The sequence below is a fragment of the Callorhinus ursinus genome, unplaced genomic scaffold (genome assembly GCF_003265705.2).
Source record: "Callorhinus ursinus isolate GAN/ISIS: 27379988/994484 unplaced genomic scaffold, GSC_fseal_2.0 scaffold42, whole genome shotgun sequence".
Classification (NCBI taxonomy): Eukaryota; Metazoa; Chordata; class Mammalia; order Carnivora; family Otariidae; genus Callorhinus; species Callorhinus ursinus.
The window spans coordinates 784,526-800,763 of record NW_027397104.1 but is presented as its reverse complement, the minus strand read 5'-3'; the positions used below and the strand labels follow the sequence as shown (position 1 = coordinate 800,763).

Sequence of the window (16,238 nt, the reverse complement as noted above, 5' to 3'; positions counted from 1 at the left end):
GCTGAAGGCAGACACTTAACCGGCTAAGCCACCCAGGCACCCCTCCTTTTTAAATTTAATGCTTTACTTTGAATATTGTTTCATATCAGTACATAGCAACATGTATAGATTTTCATTGTTTTTTTAAATGGCTGCATAGTATTTATTGTGAAATTTCTTGTATTCCAAGTTTGTGTACATCATTTTTAAAAATTAATTTTTAATTACACAATTACACAAGTAGTGCATAAAAATATTCTCTGTATAAAGAATTAAAACACTATAGATAACTGGAGTTCTCTTGACCTCTCACATAGGTAATTACTTTTATCACTTTGATTCTTTTGGAACTTTTATTTTATTTGTAATATTTTGTACTTTTTCTTAACATAAATGGTATCATACTAATATAATTCTGTATCTTTCTTTACTCAACAGTATGTGCCATTGTACATATAACATTAGGTTATTTTTACAAATAGTTTATATAGCCATTTTCTTGTTGAATATTTTAGGTTATCTTCTAATTTTTTCACTAATATTTAAGTGATGCTCGTTGAGCATCCCTGTGCATATCTTCTTGGACATATGTACCAAGTAGTAGAATTGCTGGATCCTAGGGTATAATATTTGAAAAATTAACAGATACTGTCAAATTGTGCTCCAGCATTTTTTTCCACATTATACTCCCAGCAGCAGTGTATGAGAGTGGCTGTTTCCCCACACTGTCTTTAACATTGTTATTTACAAAAATTTTGGATCTTGGTCAATTGAATGGGTGAAAATGGGATCTGATTTTTTAAAAATTTATGGCATCTGATGTGTTCTTCATGTGTCTTTAATAATTAGAGTTTGAACTTACTTTAAATGTGTATGTATGTGTGTGTGTATATATTATATATAAAGTTTATTTCTTCTGCAAACTGCCTGTTCATGGCATTTGCTCATTAAAAAAAATCTTTTTCTTATTAAATTATAAGAATGCTTCTACAATAAGGAATAATAATAATTACTATCATTCATTTAGTATTTACTGTGTGCCAAGTGTTGCTCTATGCATTCTACATGGATTAGCTCATTTAATCCACACAGTAGTCCATTGAGGCAGGTACTGTTATCATACCCTTTTTAAAGATGAGGAAAGTGAAGCAGAGAGAGGGAAAATAATTTGCCTGAAGTTATTCAACTAATTATTGACAGAATTGGGATTTGAACTCAGGTGGTATGTATCCAGACGCTGTATTCCAAACTACCATGTCATAGAGCATCCCAAGGAAATTAACGTTTTGTCCTGTGTGTAAAAATCTGTATATTTCAGGGTTTTTGTTTTTTTTTTTTAAAGATTTTATTTATCTGTTTGTCAGAAAGAGAGAGAGAGAGCACAAGCAGTGTTGAGGGGTAGAGGGAGAGGCAGGCTCCCTTGCTCAGCGGGACTCGATCCCAGGACCCTGGGATCATGACCTGAGCTAAAGGAAGCCGCTTAACTGACTGAGATACCCAGGTATCCCTATATATCTCAGTTTTTTTCCTTCATGCTTTTTTCTAGTATTGTTAACTTTTTTTTAAAGATTTTATTGTTAAGTAATCTACACCCAACATGGGGCTTGAACTCACAACCCCGAGTGTGAGGAGTTGCACATTCCACCAACTGAGCCAGCCAGGTACCTCAATAGTTTAAAATTTTTTAAATACTAATTTTTTGATCTACTAGAAATTAATATTGGTGTAAGAAGTAATAGAGACCCAGCTTTTTTCTTTTTCAGTACAATTTTTATTTTTATTTATTTATTTTTAAAGATTTTTTAAATTTTTATTTATTTGACAGAGCACAAGCAGGGGGAGTGGCAGGCAGAGGGAGAGGGAGAAGCAGACTTCCTGCTGAGCAAGGAGCCCGATGTGGGGCTCGATCCCAGGACTCTGGGATCATGACCTGAGCCAAAGGCAGTTGCTTAACCAACTGAGGCACCCAGGCACCCCAGTACAATTTTTATTTTATTTTATTTTATTTATTTATTTTTAAAGATTTTATTTATTTATTTGAGAGAGAGAATGAGAGAGAGAGAGAGCACATGAGAGGAGGGAGGGTCAGAGGGAGAAGCAGACTCCCTGCCGAGCAGGGAGCCTGATGCGGGACTTGATCCTGGAACTCCAGGATCATGACCTGAGCCGAAGACAGTCGCTTAACCAACTGAGCCACCCAGGCGCCCTACAATTTTTATTTTAAAATAGTTTCAGATTTACAGGAAAGTTGCAAAGATAGTACAGTGTTCCCATATGTCCTTCGCACAGTTTTTCCTATTATTAACATCTCACATTACTATGGTAGTTTGTTACAACTGAACCATCATTGGTACATTAATATTAACTAAATTCTGTACTTTATTCCTGTTTCATTAGTTTTTCCTTAATGTCCTTTTCTATTCTAGGATTCTTTCAGTATACCATATTATATTTAGTTGTCATATCTTCTTAGCCCTCTCTGATCTGTGATAATTTCTAGGGATCTTTTATTTTTAAATAAATAATTATTTATTCTAAAATAAGTAATTGGTTGTCCCAGGACCGCTTATTCAATAATCCTTCATTTTCCCATTGATTTGAAAGGATGTTTTTATTATATATTAAATTTCTCCATTTACATTTTTCTTTTTCTGGGCTTTTTATTTTATTATACTTTTGTCTATTTTTGTCTGATACATAATTGTTTTAGTTGCTGTATCTTATATCATTTATGTCTGGTAGAATTAGCCTTTTCTTATTATTCTGTTTTTCCTCTAGAATTTTTCTGGCTATTCTGCTATGACTTTTTCGCCTGGTGTACTGTTTCAATGGAATGTTTGGAAAGCTAATGGGTCCATAATTTGATGGAATAAAGTCTATTACATTTTAAAAAGGGATGATTTGGTAACATATCTGTGCTATTTTTTTTTAAAAATATTTTATTTATTTATTCATGAGAGTCAGAGAGAGAGAGAGGCAGAGGCAGAGGGAGAAGCAGGCTCCCTGCCTAGCAGGGAGCCTGATGCGGGGCTCGATCCCAGGACCCCGGGATCATGACCTGAGCCGAAGGCAGACGCTTAACCATCTGAGCCACCCAGGTGCCCCCATATCTGTGCTATTAATAATGGAAAATGAATGAGCCAGGATTGCTGACCTGGCCTTGGGTGTTCTTTCAGTTGTATGAAATTCCAGTCCTTTCAGAGGGTCTTTATTTTCATAGCCTAGAAACACACTTGTTTACTGCTTGTCCATGTTTTTATTTCTTTTTTTTATTTTTTAAGATTTTATTTATTTATTTGACAGAGAGAGACACAGCGAGAGAGGGAATACAAGCAGGGGGAGTGAAAATGGGAGAAGCGGGCTTGCCGCTGAGCAGGGAGCCTGATGCAGGGCTTGATCCCAGGACCCTAGGATCATGACCTGAGCCAAAGGCAGACGCTTAATGACAGCCACCCAGGCGCCCCCATGTTTTTATTTAATTCTTTGTGTGTTTGTGAGTGTTATTAGTGCTTTCTTTTTCTTTTGAAAAACACTAATATTGGGCGCCTGGGTGGCTCAGTTGGTTGGGCAACTGCCTTCGGCTCAGGTCATGATCCTGGAGTCCCTGGGTTGAGTCCTGCATCGGGCTCCCTGTTCGGCAGGGAGTCTGCTTCTCCCTCTGACCCTCCCCCCCCCTCATGTGCTCTCTCTCTCTCATTCTCTCTGTCTCAAATAAATAAATAAAATCTTTAAAAAAAAAAGAAAAACACTAGTATTAAATTATAGTACATCTTTGTAATAGAATATTCTACAGCCATACAAATAAATGAGGAAGCTCTTTAAATACTGATATGAATGATATCCAAGATAGATTGTTGGGGGAAAAAGCAAGGTTAGAACAGTATGTATAGTGTTCTGTTATTTTTGTAAAAATGAAAGAAAGGGAGGCATATTTGTATTATTTACTCACACATTGAAAGGGACACGAGTAGTTAATAGTTGCTGTTCCTTTTGGGGAGAGAAATTGGGAGAGGAATGGAAGGGAAGACTTTTCATTCTATGCTCTTTTAAATTTTGAATCATGTAAAGTTTTTACTTATTGCCTAATTGTTCTAGCTAGGACTTCCAGTACTATGTTGAATGGAAGTGGTGAGAGTGGGCATTCTTGTCGTGTTCCTGATCTTGCAGGAAAAGCTTTCAGTCTTTTCCCATTGAGTGTGGTGTTAGCTATGGATTTTTCATTTACGGGTTTTATTATATTGAGGTAGTTTCCTCTTATTTCTAGTTTATTGAGTGTTTTTATCGTGAAAGGGTTTTGATTTCTGTCAGATGCCTTTTCTGCATCAGCTGACATGGTCATGTGTTTTTTGCTCCTTCATTCTGTTAATGTGGTATATCACATATATTCATTTGTGTATGTTGAACCTTTCTTGCATTCCAGGAACAAATCTGACTTGGTGATGGTGTATAATTCTTTTAGTAGGCTGTTGAATTTGGTTTGCTAGTAATAAGTTTTTATTTATTTTTTTAAAGATTTTATTTATTTATTTGACAGAGAGAGACACAGCGAGAGAGGGAACACAAGCAGGGGGAGTGGGAGAGGGAGAAGCAGGCTTCCCGTTGAGCAGGGAGCCCAATTCACGGCTCGATCCCAGGACGCTGGGATCATGACCTGAGCCGAAGGCAGATGCTTAACGACTGAGCCACCCAGGCACCCCACTAGTAATAAGTTTTTAAAAAGTGGAAGGATGAAGTTCTGTGTGAGTTTTGAACCCCTAAAACTGCTGTGGGAAGTGGGGGAGATGCCTTCTCCAGTGAAGTCTGAGTCTGTTGGTAACAGTGGAGTTGTATGTATGTGTGTATGTATGTATGTATGCTGAAGTCTCTTCTGTCTAGAGTATCCGCATCAATCTTTTTGTTGTTGATTTTTTTTTAAAGATTTTGTTTTTTTAGGTTATCTTTATACCCAACGTGGAGCTTGAACTCACAACCCTGAGATCAAGAGTCACGCGCTTTACTGACTGAGCCAGCCAGGTGCCCCTTGTTGATTTTTTGTGCTTTTTTCCCCCTACTCCTCCCCTTTTTCTTTTCCTTCCAAGGAGATAGAGCATTCCGAAATGTGTATGCTTTGTATTTTCATGACTCTTTCATGTGGATTCTCAGAAAAAAATAAAATGTTTGCTGGCACGGATATTCTTATTCTGTTACAAAAGTAGTACTTAACATTCATGAGCTTCTCTTGTCAGATTCTAAGTGGCGTAGTTACTATTATGGTACCCCTCTTATAGATGAGGAATCTAAGGGGCAGAGACCTTAAATAACTTACTCAGAGTCTTTTGGCTAGTAAGTGGCAGAGAGATTTGAACTCAGCTTGTCAAGCTCAGAGCTAGTTCTCATAACCATCCTGAAATACTGTTTCTCAACTTTGTAGTTACTAGTCTCAAGAGAATCATAGACTCCTCGGTGGGAAAGTGACCCCTATCCCAAATTTCTTTTTGTGTCCATTCATTTGGGAATATTATCAGACACCCCAACTTGTCAGATTTACCAAGACTACAGGTTAATTCTCCTAATTCATATTATTGTTCGTCAGCTTTTTTACTCACTTTAGGTGTCACTCCTGGCAGAGCAACTTAGGTGGGTCCTTGTTTTCTTCAGTAGTGTTAGAGCCTTGCAGTCATCAGTCATTTCAAGGTCCATTCCAGCTCTGAGTAGCTGTAAGTAGTCTGACTTCTCTTTGTTCACATTTGGGTTCCCTTGTTTGTTTCAGCCTACCATTTCTGTTGAAATTTTGAATCTTGATTCTGCTCTCATGAAATATCAGCTGTCTCTCCCAGCATTGTGCCACTTTGCTCATTTCTTAAATATCTCTAATCCAAGTTGTCAATTAAAAAACTGAATAGAATAGGTGTTTTGAGAATTGGGTTTTGGTTTCTATCAGGTACACTTAACCAAGGTTTTGTGGTCTTATCCACAAAGATAAACTGAGTGACTGTTAATGCCTTACGGAAATTGAACTACATTAGATCCTTGGTGTTCCTCATTTACTGGCTTAACTTTAAGCTTTGCTTTTTCTTTCTTTCTCTCTCTCTCTTTTTTTTTTTTAACCTGTCTGGACCTAGGTTACCATACCGTCTGTTTGCCTTCACTTGCTGTTACTTCAAGTTCACATTCATATGGCAGCCATGGAATCAATGCCCTTGATTATTAATATATTATTTCTCCAATACAAGGTGAATGTACCAACATACAATCTTCAGTGTTCTCTACATTTATTTGTTTATATCCTTTGTGGGGGTATTTTGATATTTTTGGTAAATCAGATATTTATGCAGTGGAATGAATATGGTAGAAAATATCTAATTCTTGTTCAGTAGAGATTTAACCGTCCTAATTAATATTATTTACTAATACTGTAGATTCTTTGTTTCTCCTACTCTGAATTTCATTTTTTAGTTTTTCATGTATTTGCAAGTTGAAAATTGATTCAAATTAGGACTTTTATGCATTATTGTGGAATTTAATTTCACACATTATAGATTTTGAAATTTATTGTAATCTTGGCTCAGAACTATTGTTCCGAGGCGCAGTGTAATACAGTCTGCTGGTTGAATCTAATTAAGGTGTTGTATCACTTGCATGCAGTATGTATCTTTGCCTAGAATGTCCTAAAATTCCTCACTTGGGAATAACACTTCCTTCAGTTCTTCTTGGTCTGATTGAAAAACCCAGCAATATTTGACACACTGTATGTAACTCTTGTTTAAGAGGCAGACTGTGTTTATTTTTTGCATTTGTTGACTTATTTTAACCAAAATGCTCAATCGCAGTTTCTAGCATGATTACCAACAGATTGGGTATTAATCTTATTAATGTCACCTATATTCATTTACCATCATTTCATTCAAAGACAAGCATGACTGTACTCCAGTTCTGGGTACACACATATTAAGAAAGTATAAATAATTTAGTAAATGAAAGTTGAATAGCTTGCAAGTAAAATTGCTTTCTAACAAGTATAATTTATAATTTTAAAGAAAATTGGCACATTATCTTTTTATGAGATTATATTTTACAATTATTGAGTTGACTATATACTGTAATTATGTGTTGGAGAGATCGCCTGCCTTTCTTAGCTTTCAAGCTCTCTAGAATTCCTAGGATTGTTTTGCTTAGCCCACAGGGTTTTTTTCCCCCCTCCTGCTTGGTTTCTGTCTTCTATTACCCATTTCTTGCTCTCATTTGCAAGGTAATCGTCCCTTAAATAAACAAGAATTCTCTAAAGACTGAGCAGAAACCAGGGTTAAGTTTCACAGCCCTGGTTGACAGAGGGCCTTTTATGGAGATGCTCTTCCCCAACAGAATTGCTTGTTTCAAGGTCTTTTCGATTAGATATTTGGGTATACTTCCAATATTGAAATAAGGAGCCTTTCTCCCTGTTTACCTCTAGGCTTTCTTAGACTTTCCAGCCCAGTACAACAGAAAAAGAACCGTATATCTCTTCTAGTCCCATGTCCACCCCTTTTTTGCTCTGTAACAATGTTTTTCAACTTCGGCACTGTTGACATTTTGGACTAGATAATTCTGTGTTATGGGAGCTGTCCTATGCATTGTAGGATGTTTAGCAGCATCCCTGGCATCTACCCACTAGATGCCATAGTAGCTCCCAAGTCATGACAATAAAAAATGTCTCCAGTTGCTAAGAGAGTAGATCGTAAAAGTTTTCATTGCAAGAAAAACACTAAGTGAACAAAACTTGTAAATATGTGTAGTGATGGATATGCTCTAAACTTTGGTAATCATTTCATAATATATACATATAATAAATCCTTATGTTGCACACATGAAAAGGTCTCCAGACACTGCTAGATGTGTACTGGGAAACAAAATCACTCCCAGCTGAGAACCAATGCTGTATAATATTGAGCAAGTGCTTGATTTCCCTGGCTGAGACTTAGTTTCCTCATCTCTGTAATGTGGTTAATAATCCTTGCTTATGGGGCGCCTGGTGGCTCAGTCGTTAAGCATCTGCCTTCAGCTCAGGTCATGATCCCAGGGTCCTGGGATCGAGGCCCACATCGGGCTCCCTGCTCGGCAGAAGCCTGCTTCTCCCTCTCCCACTCCCCCTGCTTGTGTTCCCTCTCTCGCTGTGTCTTTCTCTGTCAAATAAATAAAATCTTTAAAAAAAAAAAAATCCTTGCTTACGGCACAGGATAAAATATTTGTGCAAGTGTTTTTTTAAAGTATCATGTACAAGTAAGAGGTTGGGTTAAGCCTGGCAGTAGAACTCAGCTCTGAATTCTATTACTGTCAGTATCTCAGTGCAGAGAATGAAGCTGAGGATGTCAGGTCTTGGTGATGGGTCACAGGCCTCATGACTTACTGTAGATGGTATTCTACAGGGCTGTTCTGTCCAAACAGGGAAAGTGGGTGGGTATACTTCAGGATGTAATGGGAGCAGGGCTTGACTAGATGAAATGTTCCTTACCAGGCAGTCCTGAGGCAGCTGCAATGGGGGCATATCTCCATTGGGAGGACATGTGGCATTCCTCAGAATGACTCTAACTTTTCTTACGGTACTGAGCATTTAGCATTCTGGCATGCATGGTTTTGGCTAACATACCCATCTCTGGTCTGTTACTATTTTGGGCATCCCTCTCTCCCTCCTGTTTCTTTCAGATACAACAAACATTTGTTGTCTCTTATGTGCAGGGCATTGTATTGAGTGCTTTCACGTATTCACTTTTATTCCTTTTAGAATCCTCTCGGTGGAATTACTTGTTTTACAGATAGCAGCGATAGTAATAGTAATAGTAGCATTAGTCGTAGAGACAGCAGTAAGAGAACTAACATGTGGAGTTCTTACTGTGTGCCTGGCACTGTGCTCAGTGCTTTATATGTATTAAATCACTGAATCCTAGCAACATTTTTTGGAGTAGGTACTATTATTTTGCTTCTTTGTACAGATGAGGAAACTGAGGCACAGTGTGATTCAGTAGCTCATCCACATGACTAGGAAGTGGTAGATTCTGGATTTGAATCTAGGAAATTCGTCTCCAGAGACTGCTGTCTTAGGAAACAGGTCCAGAGTAATTAAATAACTTGTACTAGTTCATGGAGCTCCTTAGAAGCAGGCTGGGATTCACACGTTATGTTGACTCCAGTCCATCACTCTTTCCAGTGTGCCAAGCACCATGCTTCTCATTGCCCCATTCTTGCTTCTTTCTGGCTAGGATAGCTTCGGTGGTGCTAACTTAGTGGGGGAACTTAGGATAGCCCAGTAGGGGGATCTATTAGAAGATATGTCATGAATTCGAGATGGGATGATAAAAGGGGTGATAAAATGAGGCAAAGAGGAACTTGGAATCAGTCTGGTGGAGCTTTTCTTATTCAGTACTTTGTTCTGAATATTTCTTTTTACATCTGGTTTCTGTGGAATACTGCTTCTTTTAGTTAAGAGTACTTTTGTCTTGGGTGGTACTTTCTGAATTTAAAGGCATAACATTTGTTTATTTATTTATTAAGATTTTATTTATTCATGAGATAGAGAGGCAGAGGGAGAAGCAGGCTCCCAAGGAGCAGGGAGCCCGATGCGGGACTCGATCCCAGGACTCTGGGATCATGACCTGAGCCGAAGGCAGAAGCTTACCCATCTGAGCCACCCAGGCGCCCTCTTCTATTTTGATAGATCTGGTGATGGGCCTATTATCTGTGTTGGAGCAGACCAGAAAGGGCTAGAACCTAGAACCAGACTTATCCTTGGGGTGGGCAGGTGCTGGTGGGAGAGAGGTATGTGAGGAGTTAAACCCTTATAGATGGTATATTAGTTTCCTAGGGTTGTTGTAACAAAGTACTACAAGGCAGTGCCTTAAAACAACAAAAATTCATTCTCACATTTCCCGAGGCTAGAAGTCCAAGTCAGGTGTCAGTCGGGTCATGTTCTCTCTGAAGGCTCTAGGGGAGAATCATTCTTTGCCTCTTTCTAGCTTCTGGTGTTTGCTGGCAATTCTTGGAAAGCGTTGAATTGTAGATGCATCACTCCAATCTCTGCTTCTGTCTTCACATGGCCTACTTCCCTGTGTTTGTGTCCCTGTGTCCCAGTTTCCCTCCTTTTAAAGGACACCAGTCATATTGAATTTAGGGCCCACCCCTACTCAGTATGACCTCATCTTAACTTGATTACATCTGCAAAAGACTCTATTTCCAAATAAGAGTGCATTCACACATTCTGGGTGGACATGCGTTTGGGACTGCACCCAGTGCAGATGGTGTCCACAGAGTAAGCAGCAAAAGGCTCCACTATCAGCATGAGGGGAGACTCCCAGAGTTCATGGGGATTCTGACCAGTGAATGAAACATGACAGAGGACACTGTAGGTATAGGTTGTGGTTGGAGATCTGGTAGGTCGTAACCATTTGATCAGTGTAAGCAGATAGGAGAGTCCTTACCCCAGGCTGGTCTCTCCTTTCTCTGGGACCCTGGCAAAAGCAAGCCAAACTGTTTGAGAGCGCAGGCAAATGGTCAGGTTGCTAAGAAAGAGAAGAAGTTAAGAGACCCAGGATTTGAATCATGAGAGGCCTTGATCTCAGGAGTAAGGAGAAGCTCAAATAGGAGGGTGGGGCGAGCTAGGTCAGGGCCAGTCAAACAGCAACTGTGACTTACTGCTCAGGCCCAGAGAGTTGGTTGAAGCATCTAAAAATGCCCCCTTTCTAGGGATAGGCCTGCACAGAGCAAGGAGAAGTGAATTAAAGGCTTTATCACTGTAATTCAGTTTCCAGCACTGGCTAGTGTTAAGGTGCACTGGCAAGGTGTAAATAAGAGCGGGTTCTCTGGATGATATTGAGTGCTCTGGATAAAGGACATTGAAAAATTTAATAACATTAAATGTCATTTGTAAATGGAAGAAAGCTCTTGCCCTTTCTGGGAAACACTTTGTAGGCCAGCCTCTCTGCTCTCATCAGAGAGGCTGAGTCAGAGATTGAATTGTTTTGACATTGACACCTTTTCTTTTTAAATTTATTGCTTGATAACGCTTCTTTGGCATTCTGCTTATTTCTTTAACATAATCAAAATCCAAACTGCCATGTAGTCCTAGGACTCTGAGCAACCCATATGTGTCTGTTTTTCTCCTTGCCTTGGAACTGGGCTGATTTCTGTGAGGATGATGTCCTAGACAGTTTATAAGAACAGAGAACCCCAATGCTTGGGCTAGTCGATGGCTTCTCCATCTACCTGTCTCCACCCTTCTAGCCTTCTTTAACTGCTGTAGGTTTTATGCATGCACACACGTGTCCATGTGTGCTTACCCTTGTCTCCCTGGACCTATATTGTATTTCTGACTCAGGAGCCTTATTCAGTGCCTTTTGTCTTCCGTCATTAGTTTTGGGGACCCTCTGGAATTTGCCAGCAGACTGTGTTCCTTTGTTCCCACAGTTATCACAAACAGTTCTCTGATGAATGTTACTGTTCATATATTTTTATATGCCAAATTATTTGCTTAGGATAAATTGCTAAAGTGAAATTGCTGGATCAAAGATATGCGATTTTGAATGTTTTTTATATGTATTTCTAAATCATTCTCCAGGAAAGCTTATATTCTCTATTGTATATATAAGCACTCTTGTCCCTGAACTCTTATTAACACTGGATAATGTTTTTCTTAAGTTTGTCAGTTTGATAGACAACAGATGGTATCGTATTTTTGTTTAAATGAATTACTTTTTTATTACTAGATTAGTTGGACATACTTTCATGTTTATGGCCATTTGAAAGCTCTTGTTTTGGAAATTATCCATGAATATTCTTTGTTCAATTTCTTTTGGAGTGTTTGCTTTTCATCCCATTCCTTTATTTACTACACAAATATTAATTGAATACCTTTTATATGCTAGGGCCAGACACTGTTCTTGGAAAACAGTACTGACAAAATCCCTGTGATTAAGGAGCTTATGTTCTATTGTAGTAAGGCAGAGAATAAATAAGTAAATATGTAATATGATGAGTGGGGATAAGGTATGAAAGGGAGGTAAAGAATGATTGTGGGGAATGCTATGTTATAAAAGAGGCCTCACTGATACCACTAGTGTATAGTGGAGACCTGAAGATTAAGGCCAAAGCTCTGCTGGTGTTTGGGGAAAGCATTATAAGGCAGAAGAAACAAACAGTGCAAAGGCCCTGAGGTTGGACTGTGTTTGACATGTGACTGTAGTTTGGTGAATGAGGGGAAGAGCTAGGAGGTGTCTGAGAGGTAGCAAGGAGTTGGGTGGATGTGGGGATATGGAACATGCATGCAGGGCTTTGGAACCAGAATAAGGTATTTGGACATTATTCTGAGTGATCTGGGGAAGCATTGGAGAGTTTTGAGTGGTGAAGGGGCATGACCTGAACCTATGTTTTAAGAGAACGTGGGTGGTGGTGATTGGAGACTAGCCTGGGGGTCGGGGAGGGGCAGTAGTGGAATCTGGAACATCAGTTAGGAGTCTCTTGCAATATGCCAGATGGGAGATGCTAGTGGCATGGTGGAAATAGTGACAAGTGGTTCTGGGTAGATTTTTAACATAGAACCAATAGATTTTGCAGATGGATCAGATGTGAGGTTTGAGAGAGAGAGGAATTAAAGATGACTCTATTTTCTGGCCATTAGTAGAAATGGGGAAATATGTGGGCAGCACAGGTTGGCTGGTTGTGAAATCTTAGTGATTTGTAAGAGCTTTTTATGTGATGAAGTTTATTAATATTTAGTCATTTAGGTAGAAAAATTTTCTTTCCTCTGTTTTTAGTTAACTTTGTTAGTGCTGTTTTGCTATATAGAAATGTCAACTAGTCTTTATAGTTTTTGGGTTTGCTGTCATGTTTAGAAAAATTCTAAAAATAATCACCTCTTCTTTACTTAAGTACTCTGGTTTTGTATTTCCATTCCCTCTTTAATCTGGATGAAATTAATTTTGGTATAAACTGTGAATTTAAGTTCAATCTTAATTGATTGAACTTTCAATAATTAACCTGTTATCCTAGCACCATTAAACAATGTTCTTTGTTAAGAGAAATGGTTGTATCATTTCCTCTGAATTGTGAAAGAGGGGTATGTGGCAGGTTGTGTAAAAAGATATGCTATTACATATTAGTGTTTAGCAAGCCCCTGGTTTTGTCTTTGGTTGATGACTCGGTGACTATAATTTCTGAGTATCCTAGATTGTAAACATTTGTCTCCTGAACCTCTTCCATTCCCAAAACATGTACTTGACTTAGAAAATGGCCTGCATCAGTTTCCCTCAATGATTGTGAATTCTGTCCTGTGGATGATATGTGACCTGTTTTTAACCACAGCCTATGTCCTGCCACCAAATGTGTTTTCTGCTACTTCATTTTGTCAACTGATAATTGTTCTGAGAGAATAAACTAAAATTTCCTTTAGCAATACGAAAATTGACTACAGTGTGTACTGGCTGTCCATTTAATCACATTACAGATCCCAAAGCCCTCCACATTTATGTATTCCAGTTATATTTTCTGTGCTTTAGTCCTTCTCTGATATGTGGATAATGTGGAGGTGACGTGACGATATGTAATTTGTTGGATTTTCTTCTTTAGGGCAAAAAATATGTTTCTTATGTTGTTAATAATGTTTACCAAATCTTATATTTGGGTTAAGTCTTCAAGCTTGGAAGTAAACCTCCAGGATTTTGTCATCTTAGAAATTGATGCCAAGGCTGATTGAACCTAAATCTCTTAAATGTTTCTTTGTTTTTTGTAGAGAGGGAAATATGAGGTTCCTAAGTGGCTCTCTTCCAGTAGCATTGTGCTTCTTCAACAAATGCTACAGGTAAACTTTGTTATTTATTTTTTAAATGATAGAAGTCTACTGCACTTGTTTGATCCAACTGTAAGAATTCTGTGGTCCTGCTACATTTGGAGGACAGTGCTGTTTTTCCATTACCTTAACAAAATTCCATTCATTATATCTACCGCCCTTCTCTAGATGCTGTCTTAATTGTGTTGCAAATGCATTTTCTTTCATACCTCTACCGTGTCTTTGCAGATGTGATTTTCCTTCATTTTTTCTTGAGCATCGTCTGTTTTCTCTGACTAGCTCTTGCTCTACACTCTTCCCCTTTCTTGCTCCCACTCTTGCACGTTAGGTGTAGAGTAGACAGGGAGTACATGCTTGAATGAGCTGATGGATAATCGAGTGGACCCCATGACCTCATGCAGTGGTTCTCAAACTGTAGCATGTATCAAGATTGCCAGATGGGCTTGTTAAAACACAGATTGCTGGGTGCTACCCTGAGATTTCCCGATTCAGTAGATCTGGGGCAGGACTAGGGGATTTCCCTTTCTAACAAGCTTCCGGATGTTGCTGATGCTGCTGGTCTTGGTACACACTTTGAGAACCACTGATTTAGGGGAATGGCCTCTGAGGGCTAAAGGTAGGAGTGCTGAAATCTAGGTATCCACCCTGCCAATCAGTAGGCATGCCACCTAACCCGGTTCTGATTTGTCAAATGGGGATTCTGAACCTGGCCTCACTGCTGTGTAGTGTTATGAGGATAAAATTAGATAAATAGGAAACACTTTGAAAATATGAGTACCTTATTAGTGCAATTTTTTTCATTATTATGTATTCAGAGGATCTTCCAGTTTTCCTATCTATTAAGCCATCTCCACTTTTTATTCAGAATTTACCTCAGGCTCACCCACCTTGATTAAGTAGGGCCAGACCACCAAATCTCCATAATGAGATTGAAAACACCTCATCCTTTCTTCTAAACTCCAAAAAACTTAATCTTTGTTGATTAATTTTCCTCTCCTCACATTTGAAAATTACAAATGGAAAAGAAAGGTGTGCTTTTCGACTTGTTCTATGTGATTGTAAGCTCATCGGAGGTAGAGATTGCATATTCACTATGAAGGCCCTGCATTGTGGCTGCTTGAATATTAAATTGGTGAATATTTCCTGTGAATAGGTTTTCCAGCAAAGACTATTACATCATACAATAGATTGACTGAACTTCATGAATAATGTCCATACCAATGAAGTTCATGTTTGTTAAACATTTATCTTCTAAGCACATGTTGGTTCCTGTAGTTTCTTACCTCTGTTGCCTTCTTTAAAGAATTTATTCCAAGGCCATTTTAAGGTCTTTGACAGCATTATTGTGATGATAAAGTTTATATCTGTTCTGATGAATTTTGAGTTCTCAGGAGGAAAGGAGTTCTGTGTTCCCTATTTGAAATGTTAATCTCTAGCTACTTCTCAATGGCCACTAGGTGGACCCAAAGAAACGGATTTCTGTGAAAAATCTACTGAGCCATCCCTGGATCATGCACGATTACAACTGTCCTGTTGAGTGGCAAAGCAAGAAATCTGTAAGTAAAATGAAGTCCAGGAGAATATTTCACAAAAACTTTGTTTGATCTTTGTGTGGATTCAGGACCTACAGTGATGGTTTAAATATAAAAGAAAATGTATTTTGTAGACTTGTTTATCAGATTGGGGTTTGTGAGGCTTGTAACCTAATTAAATATACATATACATTTGCCTGTTAATCTCTAGGACAGTGGCTCTTAATTTGGGCTGCACATGAGAATCATTGGGACCTTAAAAAAAAAAATGCCTGTGCTGATCCCAGAACAATTAGTGGTTAATTTAAAAAGTTTCTAGGTATTCCTTACATGTAGTCAGGATTGTGAACAGTCCTCTGGAAATCACAGGCAAGTCGCTTAACTCTGCCAAATCTATTTGTTCGTCTGTAAGAAGTAGATTAACAGTTCTGTCTACTTCCCAGAGGAGTTATGAGGTTATAGTGGTTCTCAAACTTTTAAGTCTGAGGACTCCTTTACACTCTTAATATTTATTTATTGATTCATTTAAAAGTAACAGTAGTAAACCTATTACATTTTATCTCAAGTTAATTTTTTCATGAAAAATAACTTTAAAAATAAATTTAATGAGAGGAGTAGCATCTTTTCAAATTCCTTTAAAGTCTAGCTTGATAGAAGACACTAGGATCTGTATTCTGCTGTTTTGATATGTTGTTTTGATTAAAGCATATTAAGAAAAAGCAGCCTCACACAGATATGTACTAGGAAAATGGATTAACACTTTAAAAGCTTTTTAAGATAATTAGGGATATTCCTTGATAGTCCATTAATACTTGACAAATAGTGGTTTCTTAAGAGTTAGTTGCTTGTGGAATCAGTGAAGTTACTGTACTCTATTACATTAAAATCCATTGGCCTTTCCATTGGATCTCTTCCCCACGTAACATTATGAATTGGCC

At 38.3% G+C, this 16,238-nt stretch overlaps 1 protein-coding gene across 6 annotated transcripts in view; it reads left to right on the top strand.

Annotated features, from left to right (window-relative positions):
- MELK (maternal embryonic leucine zipper kinase) overlaps positions 1-16,238 on the top strand; it is an 88,366-nt gene that overhangs the window by 29,569 nt on the left and 42,559 nt on the right. For 4 of the 6 annotated variants that reach the window (XM_073881340.1, XM_073881339.1, XM_073881341.1 and 1 more), the window contains 2 exons: positions 13,712-13,780; positions 15,226-15,324. The exons of 1 other annotated variant lie outside the window; for it this stretch is intronic. In XM_073881340.1, coding sequence (XP_073737441.1) covers positions 13,712-13,780; positions 15,226-15,324 — 168 coding nt within the window. The remainder of the gene's footprint in view (positions 1-13,711; positions 13,781-15,225; positions 15,325-16,238) is intronic. One more of the 6 variants, XM_073881337.1, reaches the window with a different exon arrangement.